The sequence below is a fragment of the Colobus angolensis genome, unplaced genomic scaffold (genome assembly GCF_000951035.1).
Source record: "Colobus angolensis palliatus isolate OR3802 unplaced genomic scaffold, Cang.pa_1.0 Scaffold229, whole genome shotgun sequence".
Classification (NCBI taxonomy): Eukaryota; Metazoa; Chordata; class Mammalia; order Primates; family Cercopithecidae; genus Colobus; species Colobus angolensis.
The window spans coordinates 2,995,422-3,021,896 of NW_012115477.1; the positions used below are offsets into that span (position 1 = coordinate 2,995,422).

The 26,475-nt window shown below is 36.0% G+C and overlaps 1 protein-coding gene across 2 annotated transcripts in view; it reads left to right on the top strand.

Annotated features, from left to right (window-relative positions):
- Positions 1-25,462, top strand: part of ITGB8 (integrin, beta 8) — an 85,406-nt gene extending 59,944 nt beyond the window's left edge. Inside the window, exons 8-15 of one of the 2 annotated variants that reach the window (XM_011944165.1) lie at positions 1,179-1,274; positions 4,682-4,771; positions 8,381-8,515; positions 11,354-11,759; positions 14,274-14,499; positions 15,705-15,814; positions 19,317-19,480; positions 19,576-25,457. In XM_011944165.1, coding sequence (XP_011799555.1) covers positions 1,179-1,274; positions 4,682-4,771; positions 8,381-8,515; positions 11,354-11,759; positions 14,274-14,499; positions 15,705-15,814; positions 19,317-19,480; positions 19,576-19,698 — 1,350 coding nt within the window. In that variant the 3' untranslated portion in view covers positions 19,699-25,457. Of the gene's footprint in view, positions 1-1,178; positions 1,275-4,681; positions 4,772-8,380; positions 8,516-11,353; positions 11,760-14,273; positions 14,500-15,704; positions 15,815-19,316; positions 19,481-19,575 lie in introns of both variants that reach the window. The other variant, XM_011944164.1, reaches the window with a different exon arrangement.
- The last annotated feature ends 1,013 nt before the right edge of the window (positions 25,463-26,475 follow it).

Genomic DNA, 26,475 nt, shown 5'->3' on the forward strand with positions numbered 1-26,475 from the left:
TTGCATACTAATCTTTGGCTTATGCCATTAGGCACCAGTGAATGAGGAGAGACTACTACCAGTGAACTTTAGCATCATCTCTCTGATAGGTATCTAGCTATGAACTTGTTATTTGAGACAATCATTTTAATTTCTAGAAAAGTATTTATAGAAAAAAGTTACCAAGAATATATCTAACTATATAACTGTAGATAGCAATTTATGTAATCATCAGATTTCTCATGTTCTCTAAACTCAATTTTATTCCAATTTTCCGACTCTTCTCTAACTTTCTCATTACCACAGAGAGTGGCACAGATGGCACAACATAAATTTTATTTATCAAAGTAAAGCAGGTTTAAAATACATCATACAACAAAAATATTGAGCATAATGATAAGTTGAGACATCTGTAATCTATACCTTGTATAAGCAATTGAAATAAGAATCAGAATTGGTATTAGTTTTGATCATTTACTGCATGCAAGAAAATGCACTAAAGAGTTCACATACTACTATTATCTTTTTAATCTTGCCAGCAATCATGGAAGGCAGGTATCATTCACATGTTACAGAGAATGGAACTGAGAACTTTTGTTGTAAGGTGACAAACTTAGGAGTTGAGTAGAGAGTTTTCTGCTTCTAAAGAGAGTTATTATATCATGTTTTATATATATGTGTATATATATGTTATATAACTATATCATGCTATATATCAAATGTGTATATATAGGTTTATCTGGATGTTTCAATGTGTATGTGTATATATATGTTTATAGGCATATATATATACACATGCATATATATTTGCAATTCAATATTTGTTACTGAATTTCATCTTAGAATGTGATTGTCACTAACATGTCTCTATTTCTGAATATTAAATTATCTGTCAGTTACATCACTTGGAGTCCAATGTTAATCTAAAGAGATGCTGATCACTCTTTGTTAGTTATGTTGCATTCAGCTCTCTTCATCTTTTTAAGTTACAAGTTTTTACGGGACACTTTTGTCTATAAAATATTTTAATACATGGATATTGATGTTATGTTTTTTAAAAATTTAAATGTCTCTAGTAAAACCATAGTCCTTCCCAGGTACATTTTTATGTAAGTCATACAGTTTTCTTCATAATAGATGTTTGAATAGGATGGAGCTATGAAATTTCACTCCCTTATTTATTTTATTATTCATTACAGGAACATCCCTCATTAGGCCAACTTTCAGAGAAATTAATAGACAACAACATTAATGTCATCTTTGCAGTTCAAGGAAAACAATTTCATTGGTATAAGGTATGTTAACTCCGAAAATGTGAAAATTAAATTTTTTATTGGTAATTGAAATTAAGACATTTCTTTAGAGCCACAGATAAGGATTCTGGAATTATTATACTTTGTACAATCTAAATTCTATATTGTATTACTAAAATATCCTTTACAATGTCTTAACTTAGCATTTAAGTATAAATTCTATTTAGGTTTGTAACATCTAGAACTGAATGTGAGAACTGAGAATTGTATTCGGTACACTTGAGCGCAACCTGATGCTTAGGGTAGTCTCAAATGTGGCAATAGTGGAGAAGTCTTACCAGGAAAAAAATAGTTCACAATCCATCTTTGCATCTTGCATGTCTAGAGTGCTTCTTATTCTGGTCCATGAGCATATCCTCCTAATAGGTTAAAGTTGGAGAATATTAGCTTAATTCTCAATAGCACTGACACACCTAGCTTTGGTCTAGGTCATTCAATAATGGACCAAAAAGGGCCATGGAAGTGGCTGAGCCAGTCAAAGCCTTGGTGACATAAGAATAATCTTGGTGGTGTCTGGAGTCCTTTGGGCCAGGTGAGACCCTCAAGCAAAACAAAGCAGCTGTGTCACACTGGAGGTGCCGTGGACCCCTCAGCCTAGAACTGTTTCTCTGCAACGTTGCTGTAGCTTTCTTTTCACAGTCTTTAAGGCTCTTTCTTCCTAGAAACTCTCTTGTTTTCATTTCCGTGAAGCTCTGACACCCTAATTTTCATTACACATCTCTCTTCACTTGGTCTCCTTCATCTCTTGCTATCTTTGCTTCTCCCATCTACTCCCTAATTATACATCTCCCCTCAGTGGCCAGTCCCCAGTGCCCTCTACTTATTTTTTAAAACTGCAGAGAAAGTGCATTTTTTTGACTTCAATAAATACTTGAACCCATCTGCATTTGCCACAAGCTGGTGTTCCCTCTACCAGTTTCCCTATTACCTACCTACCTTATCATCTGAAAGCACTACTTTAATCATAACACTTCTTCCCTTAGAAATCTATGGTGAAGCTTTATTTATTTAGGGTAAATGTATGGAGTACAAGTGCAAGCTTGTTACATGTGTAGATTGTATAGTGGTGAAGCCAGGGCTTTCAGAGTATCTATCACTCGAATAGCACACATTGTACCCATTAAGTGATTTCTCATCATCCATCCCACTCCCAGGCCCTCACCCTTCCGAGTCTCCATTATCTATCATTCCACATCATGTATACACATTATTTAGCTCCCACTTATGGGTGAGAACACGTGCTATTTTTCTTTCTGTGTCTGACTTAGTGAAACTTTATTTAATTTCTTGTTTTCCCAAATGTATATACCATGGAATCACATTTTAAGGTAACAACAAACTAACATCTGCAGAAGTAGGACTCTGGTCAAAATTAAATGGCCCAAACCACTTTATTAACAATCATAACAGCTTCCACTTACTGGGTACTTGACTATTGTCAGGCATTGAGTTTGTAAACATTTATTAATCTAATCCTCTTAGCAACTCATAAAAATGAGGGTAGTCATCTTAATATGCCCATTTTAAAGATAAGGAACCATATTTTAGGAGATTAAATACTTGCCCAAGTGTTTCTAACAACCCAAATCCTTTGCTCTTAACCTCTAAGCTTAATAGGTGGCTTTGAAATATCGTGCAGCTTTTTATAGCTTTTGCTTCCTCTTTGCTGTTTCTCTAACATTATTTCTTGGTGGCATTATTGGCTCTAGCAGTTTATTCCTATTCCTTTAAAAATTTGCCATTAACTGATAAACCATAAAACCAGGTTTTTTATTATTAATTGAATTATGCACAGTATCAGAATCAATTGGCTCCAAAGCCTGGGAAGCTCCAGTGTGAGCCCCATGCATGCCCTTATAGTCACCTCCTTTGACTGCCTAGAGATCTTTTTTATCAATCACCTTTCACCTGGGTTCTAACAACCTCATGGCTGATCTCCGTAATCCATCCTCCATCTGGCTGCCAGAATGATCTGTTGAAACCACAAGTGTGACCACAGTACTCCCTTGAGTAAAAGGTTTCAGCGATGCCCTCTGAATTAGAAGACCAAATCTCTAAGGTGGCACATAAGGCCATGTGGTCTCCGCTTGCCTTTTTGGCCTCATTGCCCCACTGTTCCTTGCCTTGCAGGGATGCTTCTCATCTCTCCAGCCACACTTCTAATCCTCCTGTGCATGAGCACTCAGTCAGGCTGTTTCTTTCCTCTCTGCCTTTGTTCTTGCTGCCTACCCTCGCCTCTCATGTCTGGAAGTCCTTCTTCCTCATTACTTTATTAACTCTTACTCATACTTCAAGACATAGCTTATAATTCACCTCCTCCAGGAAATCGTCCTTGGCAACCTTCCCCAGATCTCAAATGCTTGCCAAGTATCCCTCTCATTAGGGTCTATGCACATCTATATTGTTTCACATGTTCACATGTACAGGGTTTAGTGAAATTGTCATTTATATGCCTGTGAGGTCCTTAAGGGTGGAAACTATGTGACCTAGTGATTTGGCATCTCCAAAGTGTGTATAAAGTAGGAGCTCAATAAAAGTCTAGTAAATAAATTTTTAAAATCTATAAATGATAATTTTTTCCTTATGACTTGAGATACCAAATTGTTAGTGTCTAAGTAATGACTGGCATCCAGAAGGAACTTAAGGATATTTGTGAATAGAATAAAATGCAAGAATAAATGGATTTCAAAACTTTTTACCATTTGATTTCCTATAAATATGTGCCCTTTAGTCAGATTGACTTTTTTTCTATTTTTGCTTCATTTTCAATTCATGTAGACCTTTAAGCCTTTGCTCATTCTCCCTAAAAATACCTATGGTCTTCTCCATAATTAATAAGCAACATCCATCAAGAACACATACCCCATGAAGTTTCCACTTGTGACTATGATTTTTCCTAACTGAAGAAGTTTTGGGAAGTGCTTCATTAAATAGTGTTAAATCATTTCCAAATTGCAGGCCTACTCTGAACCTTTTAATTTGCAAATGTGCATTTTATGTTTCTAAGTGGAAGAAACCATATGCAGAACTTCCCAAGCTTATTTCCCCTCAAAACCTTTTGTATGTTTAAAATCTCTTGAGCTTTACATTCCATGGAAGATATGTGGGAGCTGCTCATCTGCATTTCGATTGGATTTTTAGGTTGTCATGTACAGTGATTCCGGATGCACACACACAGTCATGCACATGTACAGACACACACAACCACTACATGGGTATATGTTCTGGCTGCTCTACTAGATTGCTTATATTTTCCTTGTGTCTTATATGTTTTCATTCATTTAATCGTTCACCTTCAACTGATAACTACAAAAATATTTACTATTTTTTGGTTGCTAACCCATTACATACTGTTGTCATTCTTTAAATGCTATTGATATGTTTTATAGGATCTTCTACCCCTCTTGCCGGGCACCATTGCTGGCGAAATAGAATCAAAGGCTGCAAACCTCAATAATTTGGTAGTGGAAGCCTATCAGGTATGTATATATTATATACAATTTTTAAAATAAAATTTTTACACCAATTTCTGTGGCAAGGTACAAAGTAGTGCTATGTCATCTTGAGAGGAGAATTAGAAAGCATTTTCGATTAAGAATTAGGAATCTGAAGTTCATCCCTGGCCCTACCACTAACTAGCTTTTTGCTTTGGGAAAGTCATTTCTACTTTCTGTGCCTCACTTTTCTCATTGACAATCAGTGAAGACTGGGCTAGAGGCTATCAAAATTTCCTTCTACATCCAATGCTCAGTGAATCATCAAGTCTTAGCTATAGAATGTACTTTATTACCATGAAATTGCATCATTTCCTATCCCATAATGATAAAGTAGAAGTCCACAGTTACATAAGGCAATAATCTGCCAGGGAAGTTGAACTATCTGGGATACAGCAATTATTAAAGAGGACTCTGTTGGGGGCTCTACGATCAACCACTTGATTGTTCAACAATTATTTTAGCAGTTCTATCAAAAGAGTTTGATTGAAAGAATCACCTTAGTGGATATTCTGTTTTCTTGAGTTCATCGTTGTATGCTGTCATCAGTCCTGTGAAGTGTGAATGCCTCAATGCAAATAATTTAAAGAAACATCTGTTCTTTCAACCTGGATCATTCCTGAACAGAACAACCTCTGTTAAGATGTTGCAATAAATAGTGACTGCAACTTTTTTACCACTAAGATCCAGTCACTTTCCATACATGACCTCATTTAGTCCTCACACCTGATCTATAAGGCAGGTGGTTAGTACCCATGTTGTATATTAGTAGAAACCAAGACTTGGGAAAGTGAAACAAGCTCATCAAAGGTTGTTCAACTAATAAGCAGAAGAAAGTGGGATCAGAATCCAGGTGTTCCTTTACTTCAAGCCTCAGGTGCTTCCTCCTGTGTGATACCACCTGTTTTTCATTGTTTTACAGTGTGTCAAAAGATATGCTTTATGCTACCTTGAATTTATGGGCCAACTATGAAGTCTCACTTTCCCAAATCCTCTGACTCCCTTCCTGACACGTAGAGTTTAATAGTTAAATTGTAGCCAAAGCATTGTGGAAAAAACTCTGGCTTCTCTTCTCATTTTCTACAGACAGCGCACCTGCCTTTAGCCTGGGCACAAAAGAGAAACGCAGGAAGTAGACACAAGATATAAAATGAAGAACTTGTTTAAACTTTCACCTTCTAAAAGGAAAATAAATCTTGCTTGATTTGTTTTCCCTGAGTGTAGTTTTCTATGTCTGAAAAGTATGCTGAGTGAAATAAGGAAGAGCATCTTAAGTTACATCTTTCTCACTGTTACAAAAGAAAAGAACAGTGAGACTGAAGAGGGACTTATCACAGAAAATCCAATGTGTCTACAATTCGTTCCCATCAGTAGTCTGTTCCCAAGAACAATCAAAATAAGAGAAGAGCTTATGCTGTTAGAAACCACCCTAAATTCTTTAGTATGAACCCATTTATTACTCCAAACAAAGTATATAAACTGACAGATTTTTACCTGTGTGTCAGACTGCCCAGTGGCAAAGGAGACAGCAACATTTGGTTATTTTGCCTAGCATAGGTATGCAATGCCTTAGCCCACTGTAAACAGTGGAAAACCTTAAACAGTGGAAAAATGATATTAAATCCAACAAAAACTTACTGTGGCTAACTACTCTCCTTAAGTTGGAATTCTGTTATTATTTTATATATGTTTATATTATCAAAAATCTTCTAAACTTTCATTTTGTGTTCATAGTCCAACAGAATCAATTCACAATCCATTGAAGAATTATATAGAATCTGCCTTTGTACCTACTAGATACTAAAAGGGAAGCTTAAGATTATGAATTTCTGAATCCCCAAACTGGGCAAAAATTTAAGGATTTGTCTTCACTTCAGGCTTGAAAAACATTGGCCTAACTAGCTAAGATCTTTTTCTTTTCTTTTTTCTTTTTTCTTTTTTTTTTTTGAGATAGAGTTTCACTCTGTCTTGCCCAGGCTGGAGTGTAGTGGCAAGATCTTGACTCACTGCAACCTCCACTTCCCAGGTTCAAGTGATTCTCCTGCCTCAAGCTCCAGAGTAGCTAGGATTACAGACATGTGCCACCCACACCCAGCTAATTTTTGTATTTTTAGTAGATGCAGGGTTTCACCATGTCAGCCATGCTGGTCTGGAACTCCTGACCTCAAGCGATCCACCTGCCTCAGCCTCCGGAAGAGCTGGGATTAGAGGCGTGATCCACCACACTAGGCCAACTAAGATCTTAAGAGAAGCAGAATTTTAGAAGGGTAAACTGAGGATGTTCATTGTGTTAGGCATTTCCTTCTGATCTGCTGGTTGCCACATATCAACATCCTTGTATACCGTTGGAAGTTTCTATTGATTTACCGAAATTACACAATTAATTGTTGCAGTATCTATGAGCTCTCTGGAAGACAAAAAAAAAAATGTTACTGACATAGTCTTACCTACTGTAAATAATATTTACATTGAGAAATTAGAGGAAAGTCTCTTGTTCTAAAGATACGCTGCCAGAATTTCATGATTAATTATTTGTCAGTAAGCACATGTTTCTTTGTTGATTATACCATTGAAGAAGAGAAATCACTCAAGTAAAGAATTAGAAGCCACTGGAAATTATTTTTCTTTTCATAACCCGCTGCTTGCTCTTTTCTTTAGGTACATACTTCATTTTCCCTTTTTTTTTTTGTTTTGTTTTTTTTACAAGTGAAGGATTTTTGCATGTGGTAGACTCTTAGTTGTATGGAATAAAGTGCACACAGATCTGAAGTATACATTAAAGTTAGATAGATCCTTTGGAAGTCGAAGATTGTAGAGAAAGAAATTAGTGTGTGCCTGCCACACAATAAGCATTAAATAGATATTTACTGAATGAGTGTATACATGGGTGAATAAATGAATGAATGAATGGTTTTCTGCCCAGGAAGAGGCCCTATTTTGGTATTAAGGATTGCAGCAAGCTTGGCTGACACAAACAAGTCCCAGGGACTTGGGAAAAATTCTAAGCCATTCTTGGAGAACCTTATAGAACCACATAGAACCATATCTGTTAGGTAATTCTTGCTCTTTCAGTGTAGAAATGGCCTCTCTCAAATGTACTTGTCAATTCTGCGTCAATAAGGCATTTTAGCTATCATGATAGTCTCAATTGTTTGAAACAATTTCTTTAGCAGCTTTGTATGACAGAAGTGTTTTCTACATTTTAAGGTGTCAAGATTTACCCTTTATGATGATATATATGTTCTCAATGTTTAATTATACTTTATCATAAAATATAGTTATTACTGGATTAAAAATGGCTATTTTGTTAACAGACTGATAAATATCTTTGAAGGGCTCAAAATGCAGTCATGGAAATACGTAAAAAAATAGAATAATTTGAATGCAGATAATCTAATCCTTCAGTATTTCTTATGTATTTCAAATACAATTGGGTCTTTATGTGGAAACACTGTTTTTATTCATCCTTTTATAGAAATAGACTCTTTGATCTAGTTAAAATTAAATCTATAATGATTTAATAAGCTTGACTCTGCTTTGTCGCTTACATTTGAAACTACTCTCGTATGTAATTTAAAAATAATGTCTCTGCAGAAGCTCATTTCAGAAGTGAAAGTTCATGTGGAAAACCAGGTACAAGGTGTCTATTTTAACATTACCGCCATCTGTCCAGATGGGTCCAGAAAGCCAGGCATGGAGGGATGCAGAAACGTGACAAGCAATCATGAAGTATGTGGGTGTGCAGTTTTCCCTTTTAAAATAAACTAAGTTGCTTGGCATACTTTCTTACAGAAAAGTCAAACCATTCTGAAACATTTTACTTACTACTGACTCTAAGAATCTTATTTATACTTCAGGGTAACTTTCATTGTCTCTCCTCAAAGTTCCTCTTTGTTTTAGCTCAGTCTATTGTTTTCTCCAACTCTCAGGTTTTAATATGTATAAAACCTGTATGTATAAAATATGTATAAAACTTATACATTTTAATATGTATAAAAACGGTTACTGTCTTAGAAATAGTTATTTCCTTCAAAATCTCATTTTGGAAGAATGGTTTTTCTTACCTTTTACATTGTTTTCTTCTTTTCATTTGCTTACATGCCATCTTTCCTTCACTTTCAATGTGCGTGTGTGTGTAATATTAAACAATTATTTATCAATAGTAACTTTAAACTTAGGTGTCATGACCAGCATAAATTAGGAAATCATTTATTCTCAAATAAGTAGTGTCTATACTTATAATAATGATAATGCCTTTTTGGTTTCATATTCACAAAGTCTCAAAGTAATGTGAAATTTAAAGTCACATACCACAGAAAAGAATGGGAATGATAGAGCAGTTGATAAAGGCTAAGAATTTCAAAATCTTTCATGCCCCAATACACTCATAATTATCTAAATTATCTAGAAGGACGTAGGGAAATTTGTTAAAAACAATACAAAATGAGAAGAGCCATCATTTACCAAAAAAGAATGGGATGTAAAGGAGAGAGATCCAGATTGTAACAGTATCAGGAAACAGCACCAGAGGAGATAGAGATTCTCCAAGGATTGGCACAATAGAAAGAGCAGCACAAAGAAACATACTCTTTAAGGGAGTCTTTGTTGGGTGAAGTGATTTTGAGTGAGTCATTTATGTCATGAGGCATTGTCTCATTTTTAAATGAATGACTTGGACTAGAAGATTTCCAACCCCTTTTCCTCTGAAGTTCTATGATGATTAATTATGTAATGTCACGCTATAGAAAAAAAGAAAAAGTTATTGAAAGTGATAGAAGATTCTAAAAATGAATAAAAGAGAATCCTGTCTTCTCTTTAGTTAGAATATGTTTTTCTATCTTAGGAATTTTAGAGCTGTATATTTTAAATTAATTATTGCAAGTTTCTAATTCTGTGGTTTCTTCTATGATCACTCCATGGATTTTGTTCAAAGGATATCATATTTTGCAAAATACACTTTGGCTTTTCATTAAAACTACAGAGAAAACTTTTTACTAGCAAATATAGCACTAAGTTACTTTATGAAAAAACGGCTACTGTCTTAGAAATAGTTATTTCCTTCAAAATCTCATTTTGGAAGAATGGTTTTTCTTACCTGTTACATCGTTTTATTCTTTTCATTTGCTTACATGCCATCTTTCCTTCACTTTCAGTTGAGTGGTATAAATAGTTTAACTCTTAGGAATAGTCATCTGACCTCTTAGTTATAGAAACCCCGGAGTATGATCTACTGTTAGAGATGGCAGTGGCCACACATTCTCAAAGACAAAAGCATTTTAAGTATAACACCAACTGTATTGATTTTAATATTACAGAACAAATTCTAGTGTTTCATGTATATATAAGCCAAATTTAGATACTTTATATTTTTGTATCATAGACACATATTCCAACCAAAAAGCTCAGCACAAATTAATGTTAAATTGTAATGGATCTCAATCCAACATGAAATAAATATACCCTATTTACCAAAGTACCTAAAGACGGTAAGGTGAACCAACAAATATAAATAGGCATATTAAATCAATTGTGTTGTGCAAAAAGAAGAAATAGAGAAAAAGAAAACATTTGACCAGTTCCTGCCAGCCCAGCTCCTTAGTTCTGGGCTATCTTCTTCCACTGAGACAGATGACCTGTGCTGAGGTCTTAAGATTTGAGAATGAGAGTCCTAAACAATTTTCTTTTGGGTAACATCACAGAAAGCCACGTATTTTCCTCCACTGAAACCCTGTATAAACTAAAATTTAACTCTGAAACTTTACCTGGGCTCCTAGAAAATAGGAACAAAATTAAAATTGTTCATTTGAACATCTTATCTCAGGGTTTTTAAAATCTTTTATTTATTTATTTATTTATGAGACGGAGTCTCGCTGTGTCACTCAGGCTGTAGTGCAGTGGTGTGATCTTGGCTCACTGCAATCCAAGTGATTCTCCTGCCTCAGCCTCCCTCCAAGTAGCTGGGACTACAGGTTCATGCCACCATACTCAGCTAATTTTTGAATTTTTAGCAGAGATGGGGTTTCACCATGCTGGCCAGGCCAATCTCGAACTTCTGACCTCGGGTGATCCAACTGCCTCGACCTCCCAAAGTGCTGGGATTACAGGCGTGAGCCACCGTGCCAGGCCTCATCTCAGGGTTTTAAACCAGTAGAGCAGAAGCCCTTTACTTTGGTTTATGTGATCTATTTCTAGTGTCAAATATTCAATACCCCACATTTTAATGGCTGAATTTAGAAAATGGTCTATTCTTTCTCATGTTTGCTAAGAAATTAATCACAGTGATGGGGTAGACACTTCAAAAAGGCTTTCACTCAAGTCTATTTAATGGCGCAATATAGGGATTAGCAGTCATTATATTCTTTAACTCTCAAGCTCATTAATTGGAGAATAAATGACATTAAAAAGAGATGTTGCATGTATATGAAAGAGATTACATGTGTTTATTTTACAAATATTTTTAATTTCTCTAAGATGGTTTCTTATCAATTCAGTTATTAACAGATATAATATCAGTAATAAAAATAATTAAGATATGTAAATATGTTTCCTTTTTCCTCCTAAATTTAGGTTCTTTTCAATGTAACAGTTACAATGAAAAAATGTGATGTCACAGGAGGAAAAAACTATGCAATAATCAAACCTATTGGTTTTAATGAAACCGCTAAAATTCATATACACAGAAACTGCAGCTGTCAGTGTGAGGACAACAGAGGACCTAAAGGAAAGTGTGTAGATGAAACTTTTCTAGATTCCAAGTGTTTCCAGTGTGATGAGAATAAATGTCATTTTGATGAAGATCAGTTTTCTTCTGAGAGTTGCAAGTCACACAAGGATCAACCTGTTTGCAGTGGTCGAGGAGTTTGTGTTTGTGGGAAATGTTCATGTCACAAAATTAAACTTGGAAAAGTGTATGGAAAATACTGTGAAAAGGATGACTTTTCTTGTCCATATCACCATGGAAATCTGTGTGCTGGTGAGTATAAATATATACAGGCAGCTTTTACTTGTCACTATTACACCAGCATAGATGTTAAAGTATCTTTAAATCACATCTTTACAAATTAGCAAAATTGAATCTGAATTTGTTATTCAAAGTTGCATCGTCCATGAAATTAGGGCATGGCAACAGATTTATAGTATGTGATTTTGATATTTATATTTTAACCTATTTTATACAGGAAATGCTTCAAAATAAAAACCTAAAATTAATTGTTATTCTCATGCTTTCCTTGATCTTGGAAAGAAATATACCAGAAAAGGCAATGCTGATGATATCTGACACATTTTCTGGAAGAATCAGAGTATTCTTCTAGAAGGATCTGATTCATTCTGGTAAATGGTCACTCCCTCCAACTTGTACATAGGATTTTATTTCTGTCAGAATGATGGGGAGTGAGGTATAAGAGTATATTTTTCATTCATATGAAAATCTTTAATGCATTATTATAAATGGTATTCTAAGCTGGCAGTAATTTAAGCCTCTCCAGTTTATTTTGGGCCACCACCAGCAACAAAACTGCCAAAGGACAGCATTCTTCAAGAAAATACTGCCTTACTAAGTAATCTAAAAGATTCGTCCTTGAGGCCACACACAGACCAAATTTTAAACATAAAATAAATTAAAATAAAAATACCAAGATTACTCTTGGGCTATTCAATTTACTGCCACCTACAGGTTAGATTCCAGAAAATCTAATCAACATTTGCAAACTAAAACAAAATACTGTTTTTAAGTCAATTAAATAAATTACCTGTCATCTGAGTTCTGTGATAATTTTCCTGTGACAATATGCTAAATTTACTCATTGAGAAAAACATCTTTTTAGTATCTGCATTTTAGTTAATAAACATTTGTTAAATTATTGATGAATGGAAACATGTCATCATAAGCATATGGGATGTAACAAACCTATAAAAAATAAATGGTGCAATCTAGTCTAAGCTGAAAATTTGGCCTGTATCACCTACATGTGCAGTGGAAATTGTCTTTTTTTCTATAACATACATAAAATATTTTAATATACAAACATGTATTCAACTGTAACTGACATCATGGGTAAGATGGATTATAGATGACTTTAGAATGAACCAGCAGTTGTCTACCATATTTTACAGGAAGGAAAAATATTATTTTACAGTGAAGAGAAAGAATTTTCTGAAGTCACGTCCCACAACTGTCAGTCTCTCAAGAGAGTTTCAAATACATTTGAGTATTTGTCCCAGTCTCTGCAGTAAAATATCTAGTGTACTAGCTTTTCTATATGAGTATGATACTACTGACCCACAAGCAGTTGAAAATCTGCTTTGAATTGTTTCTGTGTAAGTGCAGACTGTAACTGACATGTACTTTCTCCACTAGTCTCCTTTGGGAATAAAAACACATGTTCACAGGCCTGCTGGCGAGGATTCAGCATAAGCTTGCACAGCACACAGGGCTTGACCGACATTTGTCTGGCCTGGACTTCATTAGTTTTACACTTAGCAAATTGAGCTGGTCCTACAGTAGAATCTGTGGAACAATTATCCTGTGAGGTGCTCAGCAGTAAAAGAAGAGAGGGAGCTAAGAAAGGAAAGGAAGGGAGAGTGATAGAAGGAAGGAAGGGAGGGAAGGAAGGAGAAAGGAAAAGAGGCAGGGAGGGCGAGAGGGAGAAAAGAGGAAGGTTGGTTTGTGGCTAGATAAGCTTCAGAATCCCTATATAATCATGTGAAATGTACCCCCTTTTGACAATTTCTAGTGCACACTGGCATATTAAGTTTTGGACACTTTTTCTGTCTAAAATCCATTTAACTCTGTGTAATTGTGTTTTCTTCACCCCACATGCATAAATGTCCCCACACCACACACACACCATCTTTCTTTCTTTTTTTCATTTACCATCTAAGAACAGCTCACAGGATAGAGGAGGATCTGCCCTGCTAACTTACTAAATAATGCACTGAGGATGTGAAAGCATTTGTTCAACTTCCCAAGGGATCTGATCTTTAAACATGGCATTAGCAGTACTGAAGCACTAGAAAGGTTTACCTCACAGTCCTGTAAAGTTATCCTAGGCCTTCAGCAACATCAGAAGACTGAGAGAATAGGTGATGGAAGCCATTAATCAAATACCTGTATTTTTTCTAACTTCAAGTCAGGGAGTTAACATTACTTCGGCCTTTGCAGTTTCTTGATAATGTGTGTGGTTTTAATGTAAAACTGAATATGCAATGACATTCAAGTAGTCTGGCAGCCACTAAGCAGGGGTGCCCTTCATGCTTGTTAGCAGAGTGCATTAGCATGGGGAGATTATCTACAGTAGAACAACTTTGAAAACAGATCCTCCTAAATCCAACACTGTTTATGTCAGACCAACGAAAAAGTGATGCTGTTTCCATTCATTGGACTGTCAGTGCGTTTCCATGGAGATGATACAGGAATCCATGGTTGAAAACTCTTTACAAAGTCAGTGATCCAGATAACGTAGGTCCTGCGGTGTCTTCCTCACAGGGCATGGAGAGTGTGAAGCAGGCAGATGCCAATGCTTCAGTGGCTGGGAGGGAGATCGGTGCCAGTGCCCTTCAGCAGCAGCCCAGCACTGTGTCAATTCAAAGGGCCAAGTGTGCAGTGGAAGAGGCACGTGTGTGTGTGGAAGGTGTGAGTGCACCGATCCCAGGAGCATCGGCCGCTTCTGTGAACACTGCCCCACCTGTCATACGGCCTGCAAGGAAAACTGGTATGATTTCTCTGATTCCAAACATACACAAAGAATAGCTACTTTTGTCCTTTTTTGTTCTGACTTCCTTAATCTTAAACGTTGCCGGATACATTGTGACGAGCATGCTAAAAAAGAATTAAATGAGAAATGCTATGAATTAGAAGACTTAAATTCAAATCTTGGACCCCTGGATAGCTGTGGAAGCATTGGAATAAATCTGGACACTCACTACCTTAGCTTTTTGGAAATTAGAGGTTGCCTGCTGCCCAGCATACTATTTAGTAATAGAGTGATCTAGGACAAGTTGTTACCATTTTCTGTGCCTCAGTTTCCTGATATCAAAAGTGAGGATAAGGCCGGGCGCGGTGGCTCAAGCCTGTAATCCCAGCACTTTGGGAGGCCGAGACAGGCGGATCACGAGGTCAGGAGATCGAGGCCATCCTGGCTAACACGGTGAAACCCCGTCTCTACTAAAAATACAAAAACTAGCCGGGCGAGGTGGCGGGCGCCTGTAGTCCCAGCTACTCCAGAGGCTGAGGCAGGAGAATGGCGTAAACCCGGGAGGCGGAGCTTGCAGTGAGCTGAGATCCGGCCACTGCACTCCAGTCCGGGCGACAGAGCGAGACTCCGCCTCAAAAAAAAAAAAAAAAAAAAAAGTGAGGATAGTAATAATACCTTGCTATATTTCTGTGAAAGAATCAAATGATTCATATAAAAAAACTCACCTTTGTACTTGATGCATGGCAATCATAGAATGTTAGCTGTTGCTGCTATGTTTTATTTTTAATATTTTAATGATAAAGAACAATGGTATCCGTGACACACCCTAGAAATAAAGGGATCTATAAATGAAAGGTGATATGTTAAATGAAGGCAACATTACTCTTTTGTGCCAATAAATATTTCAGTAACAATTTGAGATCTGCACAAAGACTACTAATCTAAACATCACTGTAACTTCCAGTTTGTTTTATTCAGCATTTTAAACCATTGACTTTCTCAGATTAGTAGCTCAAGTAAGTTTTTTAGAATTATGCATGGTAATTTATTTAAATCATTTGGAAATGCAATCCTTCAATGTAATGATGGTGTAATTTCTAATGAACACAATCAAAATTTGATTTGTTTCTGCATTGTTACTGTGTTTTGTTTTCTTGTGGAAAATATTATAGTCTACCACCTTTTTAAAGAATAAATATTTTCACTTCTGTTTCCCCTTGCAGGAATTGTGTGCAATGCCTTCACCCTCACAATTTGTCTCAGGCTATACTTGACCAGTGCAAAACCTCATGTGCTCTCGTGGAACAACAGCATTATGTCGACCAAACTTCAGGTAGGCCAAAGCTTAATAATCAAAGCACAGAATAGTGTCTGTGGAGGATGATCTTCCCCCAAAAGACCCATAAGTAACCATGCTAAAGAAAGGACCGGGCCGGGTGTAGTGGCTCACACCTTTAGTCCCAGCACTTTGGGAGGCCAAGGCTGGTCGATCGCCTGAGGTCAGGAGTTCGAGACCAGCCTGGCCAACATGGTGAAACCCCATCTATACTAAAAATACAAAATCAGTCGGGTGGTTGGCGCCTGTAATCCCAGCTACTCAGGAGGCTTAGGCAGGAGGATCACTTGAATCCGGGAGGTGGAGGTTGCAGCGAGCTGAGATCGTGCTATTGCACTGCAGCCTGGGCAACAAGAGCGAAACCCTGTTTAAAAAAACAAAAAGAGAGAGAGAGGACTGAGGGCTTTATTTTTAAATTTTGAATTAAATTTTAAAAAACATTGCTTTATTCTTTATAACAATAATAAACATGTGTTTATGTGTCGTCTTCTACCTTAGATACTTCCTTCATGTTCACTGGCTCATTTAATGTCATACAACTCTTTGAGATTGGTATAATCTCCATTTTACAGATGGGGAAACTGAGGTTCAGGGAAATTTTTGTATGAGGGCTGCTATCTCTTAATTAGTAATGTTAAGATACATGTCTTAGACCAAGATCTTCAAACTAAAAGTTCCATACCCTTTTCATTACGTCACATTTATGATCATTCATCCTTAAGCTATATTTTTATCAAAATGAAAAGCACCAGGAAGGAATGGCACCTTTCAAGTTACGTATTTTGTAAAAGCAGATCATTTTTACTTAGAATTTTTTGGCTTCACCTGAAACATGAAAGCAAATATTGATTAGACATGATGAAGTTCAGAACTTGAAGCAAGTTTGAATTATGAAGGAAAATTATGGCTCGGCAGACTTCATCTCTTAGTGAAATGAGTTTATATGGGGAACTCATATTTCTGGTTCACTGAGAACTTGACAGCCAATTTATTTGGATGCCTTTCCATGGAAGTACATTGCATGGGAATTCAGCTGTGTAGATGAGACGGGAAACCTAACCACTCAGCCACACCATAGCAAGCACACTCAGTGGTTACAGGGTACCATCTTTGGGAGATTTAAAAAACTGAATCATCAACTCGTTATATTGTATACATTAACATGTGCAGTTTTTGTATATCAATGATATTTAATAAAGCTGCTTTAAAAAACAACAACAACAAAAGCAAAACAAACAAAACAAAAAGTTATTTAGAACCCAGAACCCTACTTTGCACAGGGGCAAGGTGTGGACCTCCACATGCATTAGAAACTAACCTTGAAATTATATCTTTATTAAAACATTCCTATTGCAACTATTATTTCAAGTCTCTCCAACCTGTAAGAAAAATTCCAGCTCTTAGAGAGACTGCACAAAAGAATAAACTTTCTCCAGAGTGTTGTTTCCTTTTTCCCTCACATCCACACTGATCTTAGCCCATAATGAACTTGGCTCTGAAAAGAGCCCCATGTGCTGCCAGCTGGAGCTGCAGCAATCACTCCAGAAAGCCAAGTGTCTTTCTAATAAATAAGGCCTTACTATCAACATGTCATTTATTATGTTAAGTAAACACTGCTTTGACTTAAGTGTTGTTACAAAAAGTATTCCCTTAAAGCTCCTTAGGAAAAGTCCTGGCCTGACCTAAACTAAGGAAAGTATAGGCTAGGCATGAATGTTTGACCACTCATAGCATTTAAATATGCATGCAGATTTGAGCTCCGAAAATGCCCTCTGTTCTAGCCTATTAGAAATATTTCCAAAATGTGTCAGTAGCTAGGGGCCGCCCCTCCCCTTCACAACTATTGTGGAAGGAGAGGGAAAGGGCATTTGTTAGGCATCTCTATTATCTATCCACTCAGTCGCACTTAAAGGCTGTTCTTTCAGTCTCTCTGGCTGAGCTCCCCCACCAGGCGAGAAGCCACTAAGTGGAATCAAGCCGGGCGCCCCCTCTGAGGATCTGCCTTAGCTGATTGAGTAGTCCTAAATCAACCAAAGGAAATGACAATCTGTCAGAATAGAAGGCATGTGTGTTATGAACCCGAAGTCACTGTGGAAGCCTCAAAAGACACCACCTTTGAGCAGAATATTTTGGATTCTCTCTCTGTGAGACCTGTAGCAACAGGGACCTACACTGGCATTTGGTGTTTCCATTCCAATTGTAGCACTGGGATAGCCTTTGACCTTTCTTTCAAAGTACCTTATCACTCACACACACACACACACACACACCAATAGGCTTAATTAAGTCTTCTCGCTTGAGAGGAACCCTTTCCCTTATCACCGAGCTTGGCCTTATTCAAAAACATGCTTAGTCCTCACTGGAAATTCAGATGGAAATCAGCCAGAATTGGTTGGGAGGTGCACTATGCTAAGCCTTGGCAGGTCACCACCCTAGTGGCCCTCTCAGGGAGACCTTGGAACTTTGGATGAGGTCCCCAAACCTTGGAGAATGGGTGGGGGCACACAGGCCTCTTTAGCCACAAAGTAATTTTATTAATCTGGGGCAGCTGGTGAGTTAGTTCTATGGAATACTTGCTTATTGTGTAACCATATTCCTCTTAGATTAGGGTAATGCCTCTGGCAACAACAGAGTCTGTAGACTTTTAAGCGCCAGATCTTTGGCAATGAGGGTGTGCCAAAGATCTGGTGCTAAAACGAGATCTAGCATGTCCCTCCTCTTAACACAACATTTCTTTTTCCAGCTAGTAATTATTTGTCCTAAGTATTATTTGTTCTTAAAATACACAGTGCATTTTTAGAGGCAAATGGAATAGGTGCAGTTAACAACAAGTAAAAAGTAAATTAATGAAAAATGAAGAATGATATTTTCATGTTATCCCAAATTGGACACTCCTATTTCCTGGAGAAGCGATGTATAATAATAATGAAAATTTACACTTCAATTTCTGAAGAAATATTTATTTACCTATTAGAGTAGTTTTGATTTTAGTTTCTGCAGATGTTTACTTTGTTTTCCATTACTGGCGTGGAACAAATGAAGATGAAGCATAACAAGAGAAACATATCCTAAGGCCCAGAATGGCTCAATAATTTTTTGAAATCCTATTTTCCATTTAGTGATCAACCGTACACACCACAAAAACTATTCCTCTTTCTGTCTTGGATAAAATTATGCTTGGTTATGGGACATGGACATATTCCAGTTAATACAATTAAAGAATCAAGCTGCAAAGGAATAATATGATTGAATACCTTAATCGTGGCTATTCTCCAAAGGAGGGTTGTCTATTGAAAATATTTTCATAATAAACGTGCAAGAAAAATTAGAGAGCTTACTGTTTCTGAATCAAAGGTAATTTCAATCCCCTGATTTGAAAATGTAGATTTGCAAATATCTTTGGCACTATTAATTGAGGCGTGAACATCATTTACGTGATAGATTCTTTTGATTTACTTATTCCAATTTTTAATCCATTTATTTGTTTGCTTCATTACAGAATGTTTCTCCAGCCCAAGCTACTTGAGAATATTTTTCATCATTTTCATAGTTACATTCTTGATTGGGTTGCTTAAAGTCCTTATCATTAGACAGGTGATACTACAATGGAATAGTAACAAAATTAAGTCCTCGTCAGATTACAGAGTGTCAGCCTCAAAAAAGGTAATGAATTCTAAAAAAGAATTGCTAACAGTATGTTATTGCCTAGTTACAATATTTAGGCCCTTAGTTAATAATAATATTTCTTCTCCATTAAGGATAAGTTGATTCTGCAAAGTGTTTGCACAAGAGCAGTAACCTACAGACGTGAGAAGCCTGAAGAAATAAAAATGGATATCAGCAAATTAAATGCTCATGACACTTTCAGGTGCAACTTCTAAAAAAAGATTTTTAAATACTTAATGGGAAACTGGAATTCTTAATAATTGCTCCTAAAGATTATAATTTTAAAAGTCACAGGAGGAGACAAATTGCTCACGGTCATGCCAGTTGCTGGTTGTACACTCGAATGAAGACTGACAAGCATCCTCATCGTGATGTGACTCACATAGCTGCTGACTTTTTCAGAGAAAAACGTGTCTTACTACTGTTTGAGACTAGTGTCATTGTAGCACTTTACTGTAATATATAACTTATTTAGATCAGCATAGAATGTAGATCCTCTGAAGAGCACTGATTACACTTTACAGGTACCTGTTATCCCTACGCTTCCCAGAGAGAACAATGCTGTGAGAGAGTTTAGCATTGTGTCACTACAAGGGTACAGTAATCCCTGCACCGGACATGCGAGTAAAAAAATAATCTGGCAAGTATATTCTAAGGTTGCCAAACACTTCAACAGCTGGTGGTTGAATAGACAAGAACAGCTAGATGAGTAAATGATTCGTGTTTCATTCTTTCAAGAGGTGAACAGATAAAACCTTAATCTTAAAAGATTATTGCTTTTTAAAGTGTGTAGTTTTACGCATGTGTTTTTATGGTTTGCTTCTTTTTACAAGATGGATACTAATTCCAGCATTCTCTCCTCTTTGCCTTTGTGTTTTGTTTTCTTTTTTACAGGATAAGTTTATATATGTCACAGATGACTGGATTAATTAAGTGCTAAGTTACTACTGCCATAAAAAACTAATAATACAATGTCACTTTATCAGAATACTGGTTTTAAAAGCTGAATGTTAATAGGGGACACTGTAAAGTACCATCAAAATCTGAATAGCTTCATTGTGCACAGGTGTGGAGTTTTGTATCTTCTTACCTGGTAAACTGAAAGGATTGTTTGGCCATTTCATTTATCTGATCATTAATTCACAAGATATTTAGAAATTCTGCCTCAAGCAAAGTACCACGTTTTGAATGTTTTCTTAGATTTTGATTGCAAGTAGATATCAGCATTTTTTAAATGAAAGGCTATATTATCTTTTCTCTTCAAGGCAGCCTAAGGATGTTCTCTCCCGGAATCACTCCAACCCTTCTTGCCAGAATCCATAAAAGTACAAAATTGGAGGAGAATAGATGATATCTTAGAAATAAGCTATTTTTTTTTTTTTTTTTTTTGAGACGGAGTTTCACTCTTGTCACCCAGGCTAGAGTGCAATGGCATGATCAGGGCTCACTGCAACCTCTGCCTCCCAGGTTCAAGCAATTCTCCTGCCTCAGCCTCCTGAGTAGCCAGGATTACAGGCATCCACCACCATGCCCAGCTAATTTTTGTATTTTTAGTAGAGATGGGGTTTTGCCATGTTGGACAGGTTGATCTCAAACTCCTGACCTCAGGTGATCTACCCTCGTCGGCCTCCCAGAGTGTTGGGATTACAGGTATGAGCCACCATGCCAGGCTGCTAATTCTCCTTTTTAGTGAGTTGGGGAACTGAACCTCAGAAAACTTAAATGATTGCTCAAAAAACACTCAAGTGATAAAGTGGCCACATTGGAAAGGAGTTTCTATCTTCTCATTGCCAGGCCAGTGTTCATTGCACAATATCATGCTACCTCTTGAATCTTTAAAATATTCAATTGGCAAAAGTTTTTCAATGTGATTTACTCAAGTCTTAAGTGTATAAGGAAAGTTCAAAGCAAAACAGAAAAGAATAACTCAAACTGAATTGTCCATAATCAGCTTCCAGTCTTTCATGCTAGTCAACTTCTTAAGAGACTGAAGCATGGCGCACCTACAAGGGAATTCCTTCATACCATAGCCTATATGAACAGTGTTCCCTGGAGTTCTCCAATGCTCAGCTTGAGACCCTGATACATGGCCCATGAGCCTTGTCTTCCCCAGTGGAAATTTCTTTACACTTACCTTATCCCTATGGACTTAGTCTGATTTTATTGGCTAGCAGTCTAACAGTCCTGTGTGGATACACAGTTTTGCCCATGACAACAAAGGAATCTATTTAAAATATCTTTTTATAATTAACTTCCAAGATTTGCTGTCTTCCAGCACTTGAGTTAAAGTACTGGATATTGCAATTTGATGAAGACTAACCCCATCTCATATTCTACCCTAAAGAGAACTGAAAAACCTATAATAAGTTGTTCTGGGGCCAATAAACACAGCAGCTCTATTACATGTCCTCTACAGCCAAGCAATGTCAATGCTAACTTGAATTGCACTTCCTTCCTCAAATGAGAGATTAACATAGTTCAGTACTGTGAGTCACTTGTATAAGGAACCTTTGATCACTAAAAATAATGTAAAAATTGGATTTAGTATCCTAATGCACATAACATTCTTCTTAAAAAGGAAAATGGATGGATGCCTGACAACCCTCCAAAAGAAAAAATGTAAGATAGCCATTAATTAAGAGGATGACAATTTTTGAAACAAACATTATGATGTTTATGAACAATAAACACATTCCCATATGGAATGAATTATCTAAAAGAGTATAACAAAATGAAATCCTTAAAAATCAAGGGTTTATATTTTTTTACACCCTCACTTGTTTGCACTAACTTTATAGTGGACCAAGGCTGTTACCATAGGAAGGGACAAACTTCCATGTAGGCAACTCACTGTTAGACGATGATTGTGGTTATGCTTGCAAAGTCTTGTGCTTACCTTTTTTGTTTTTACTTAAAAAGCTAATTGTTTAAAGATTGTAGGGCTTATATTTTACTTGAATAATTGATATCTTCCTGTGTAATGATTTGTGAGATGAGAATTAATATTTGACTAGTTAGAATTAATTAAATGGTAAGGGAACACAGGGTACTCTTAGGTTAAATAATTTATGTAAATAGAGTCTATTTTCAACTAATGTGGCCACAGGAGCCTTTTGAGATTCATTGATATTAAACACAATTTATGAAATTTTAAATCGTTAACAGAATTGAGAACTTGAACAACACTTTTAGTACTGCAGCATTTTTGTGTCCTAAAGTATGTAATGATTTATAAATGTGCCGTACATACACTACAACATAACATTTGCTTTGTTATGCATTTTATTTCTCTAGGGACACCATTGCACTGCAGTGCACATGTATTTATAAACATTTGTTATATTTTTGGAAACTTGCTAATATTTATTAAGTCATAGACTTTTCTGGAAGACTTAAAAATTCACTAAAAATCTGATTATGTCTTAAATGTTCAGTTTATCTTTGGTTTATTAAAATAACAAAAAAAAAAGAATCTAAGGTTAAACACAATAGATATCTCTGGAAGCAATTTTCCAAAACTCAACATTAAAGTTCGTGGATACATGAAATGCAATACTTCAAAGAATAAATCTGAAATATATTTGTAATATTTACTTAATATCCATTGAAGATATCCTTATGTAAGACAACAGTCAGCCATCAGACACTGAAATGTATTATGATAGACTATGAAGAATTTTCTCTGTAGAATTCAATTCCTCCTGGAACCTGGTAGAGTAGATTAGACTCAAAGGCTTTTTCTTTCTTTTCTTATTCCAGTTTTTTCCACTCACTCTTCCGGAGAGATTTTTCTAAAGCTTCAAGCTTAATAAGTCTAATAGTGAAAAACAACTGAATTTAATGGTGTAATGAAGTTCTTCATTTCCAGACACCTTTAATTGACCTTAAAGCTCATTTGAGTCTATGCCCCTGAACAAAGACAGACCCATTAAAATGTAAGAATTCTAAATTTTCACAACTGTTTGAGCTTCTCTTCATTTTGAAGGATTTGGAATATATATGTTTTCATAAAAGTATCAAGTGAAATACAGTTACATGGGAGCTCAATCAGGTGCATATTGCATTCTGTTATGTTGACTCAATATTTAATTTACAACTATCCTTATTTATATTGACCTTAAGAACTCCATTTTATGCAATGCAGACCACTGAGATATAGCTAACATTCTTTCAGATAGTTTTCCTTCTCTTTATAATTCCTCTATAGAAAATTTTATGTATAACTGATTATACACATCCATATTTATACTTCATTGATTCCAAGACATCACTTTTTCAATTTAACATCTCTGAAATTGTGACACTTCTTGCAATTGCTGGCACTTCAGATGCAGTGTTTAAAATTATGCTTGAATAAATAATACACTAATCCAACTTTACCTAAAGGTTTACAGGTCTAGGGGAATTTTGTTTTCTTATAAAGATTTGAGAGCCCATTTATGATAACATATGAAGCCAAAATTTCAGGAAAATTGAGTCACACACAACTCAACATGGAGCCTAACTGATTATCAGCTCAGATCTCACGCATCTTGAGTTTACAAAAGCTCTTTCAGGCCCCATTTATACTTTACGTGAGTGCGAATGATTTCAGCAAACCCTAACTTAACTAACAAGAATGGGTGGGTATGTCTACGTTTCATTAACAAATTTTTATTCTTTTTATTCTATTATATGAGATCCTTTTATATTATCATCTCACTTTTAAACAAAATTAACTGGAAAAATATTACATGGAACTGTCATAGTTAGGTTTAGCAGCATCTTATATGTCTTGTATCAATGGCAGGAGAAAAATATGATAAAACCAATCAGTGCTGTGAAAACCAACTTTCTTCTAGAGTCCTCTTCCTTTTCATTCTTCCTTATCATTTGCGGATTTTTTCCCCTTGGCTCTGATCACTTTAACTTCAAGCTTATGTGACGACTGTTATAAAACTGCTCGTTTAAATTATTTGAATTATATGAAATAATTGTTCAGCTATCTGGGCAGCTGTTAATGTAAACCTGAGAGTAATGACACTACTATTTTATCTACCTGGAATACTCTTCTGCATAAAATTTATCTTTCTAAGCTAACTCTATTAATCAGGTTTCTTCTAGCCTCTGCAACCTACTTCAGTTAGAACTGTCTAACACTACTCTATTAATCAGGTTTCTAGCCTCTACAACCTACTTCAGTTAAAATTGTCTAATACAATAGTATTTTTTTAAAAAACACTGCAATTATCAAGGATGGAAAATGTGTGATTAGTGTAAAGAAGTTTTACCAACTTTACACATTCCCACAGATAAATGTGAAATTTTCGTAAGAATTCTACACAATGACAAGTATGGTACATAAATTTTATTATGAATATTGAGTATAAAATACTTTAATTCTAAATTATAAGAAAATATAAATTTGCACATATTATAGAAATTCATTTTGTGTATATTTAACATAGCTTTTAAACTATTTTACATTTATTAGCTACTTCATTATGGTTTCTTGAACTTCTGAAAAAATTAGAAATGTTTTAAACTTATCAGTAACCTAAAAACTTATTTTGTTTCATCTAACAAGTACTGCATTTGTAAAAAGAAATTTAATATAGAATATATTTTTAAATTAAATATTTGAATATAATATAGCTGTAAGAAAGAAGCAAATTATCACTGAACATATTTCTTATTATTTCTGGCTTTGAATTATACATAACTTAAATTGTCTTAAATGATACAGAATATTGGAGAATATGATACTTTCACATAATATACTATGAACCTGTTCATATAACTCTGATTGACTACTAACTTCTGTTTTATGTATTTATTAAAGAGCTGACACTGTAGTTTGTTGTGAGATGTTTATTTTTCTAACAGAGCTTATAACAGTTAGGACAAGGCATTTAATTAATGCACCATTCTGTTTAATAGTAGGTGTTAATCAATATGAAATTCTGTGTTTTAAAATAAAAATGTAAAAATCTAAGAATACACAAAACGCTTCTTTATTTACTGTGTGTTACATTACTCTCAAAGCTTCCAGACAACAGTACTTTGTCCCACAAGGACATGTAATAGCATGTATACAATGTCATTAGCAGAGGACATTACATAATTCCAGAAAGATACTACTCCTACAAAACTGTAGGGCCAGTGATAAACAGGGGAAGCCATCCCAGTTGTTCTTTTCCTTTTTGATAGTTATTTGCAGTAGAAACAGAAGAAATATTCTAATGACAAAAACCTGAAAAAAGTAGCTAAAAGTTAAAATAGGCATTTTCTACGTGCCAGACTTCTACCACCACCTTAAGTATAACATATTCATAACCTTCAATTGCACATTCGCAAAAGTCAGACTTAAATTAATTGAATTTTATTGAATACCCATGTATTGTGATTTTCCTTACCCTAAAGAAGAGAATAAAGCAGAATGTGGTAGATGCTGAGATCAGCTCAGTCGTGGAGACCGTAACCCAGTGGCACTAGTGGAATTAAAGACACTCACACAGAAATACAGAGTGTGGCTTGGGAAATCTGGGGTCTCACAGCCTTCAGAGTTGAGAGCCCCGAACAGAGATTTACCCAGGTAATTATTGACAGCAAGTCGGTCATAAGATTTACTGAAAGCATTCCTTATGGAAAATAAAGGGATGGACTGAAATAGAGGGATGGCTCTGGCTAGCTATTTGCAGCATGAACATGTCCTTAAGGCACAGAACGCTCATGCTATTGTTTGTGGTTTAAGAATGCCAGTGGCTCAAGCCTGTAATCCCAGCACTTTGGGAGGCGGAGGCGGGCAGATCACAAGATCAGGAAATCGAGACCATCCTGGCTAACTTGGTGAAACCCCGTCTCTACTAAAAATACAAAAAAAAAAAGCCGGGCATGGCGGCAGGCGCCTATAGTCCCAGCTATTCGGGAGGCTGAGGCAGGAGAATGGCGTGAACCTGGGAGGCGGAGCTTGCCATGAGCAGAGATTGCAACACTGAACTCCAGCCTGGGAG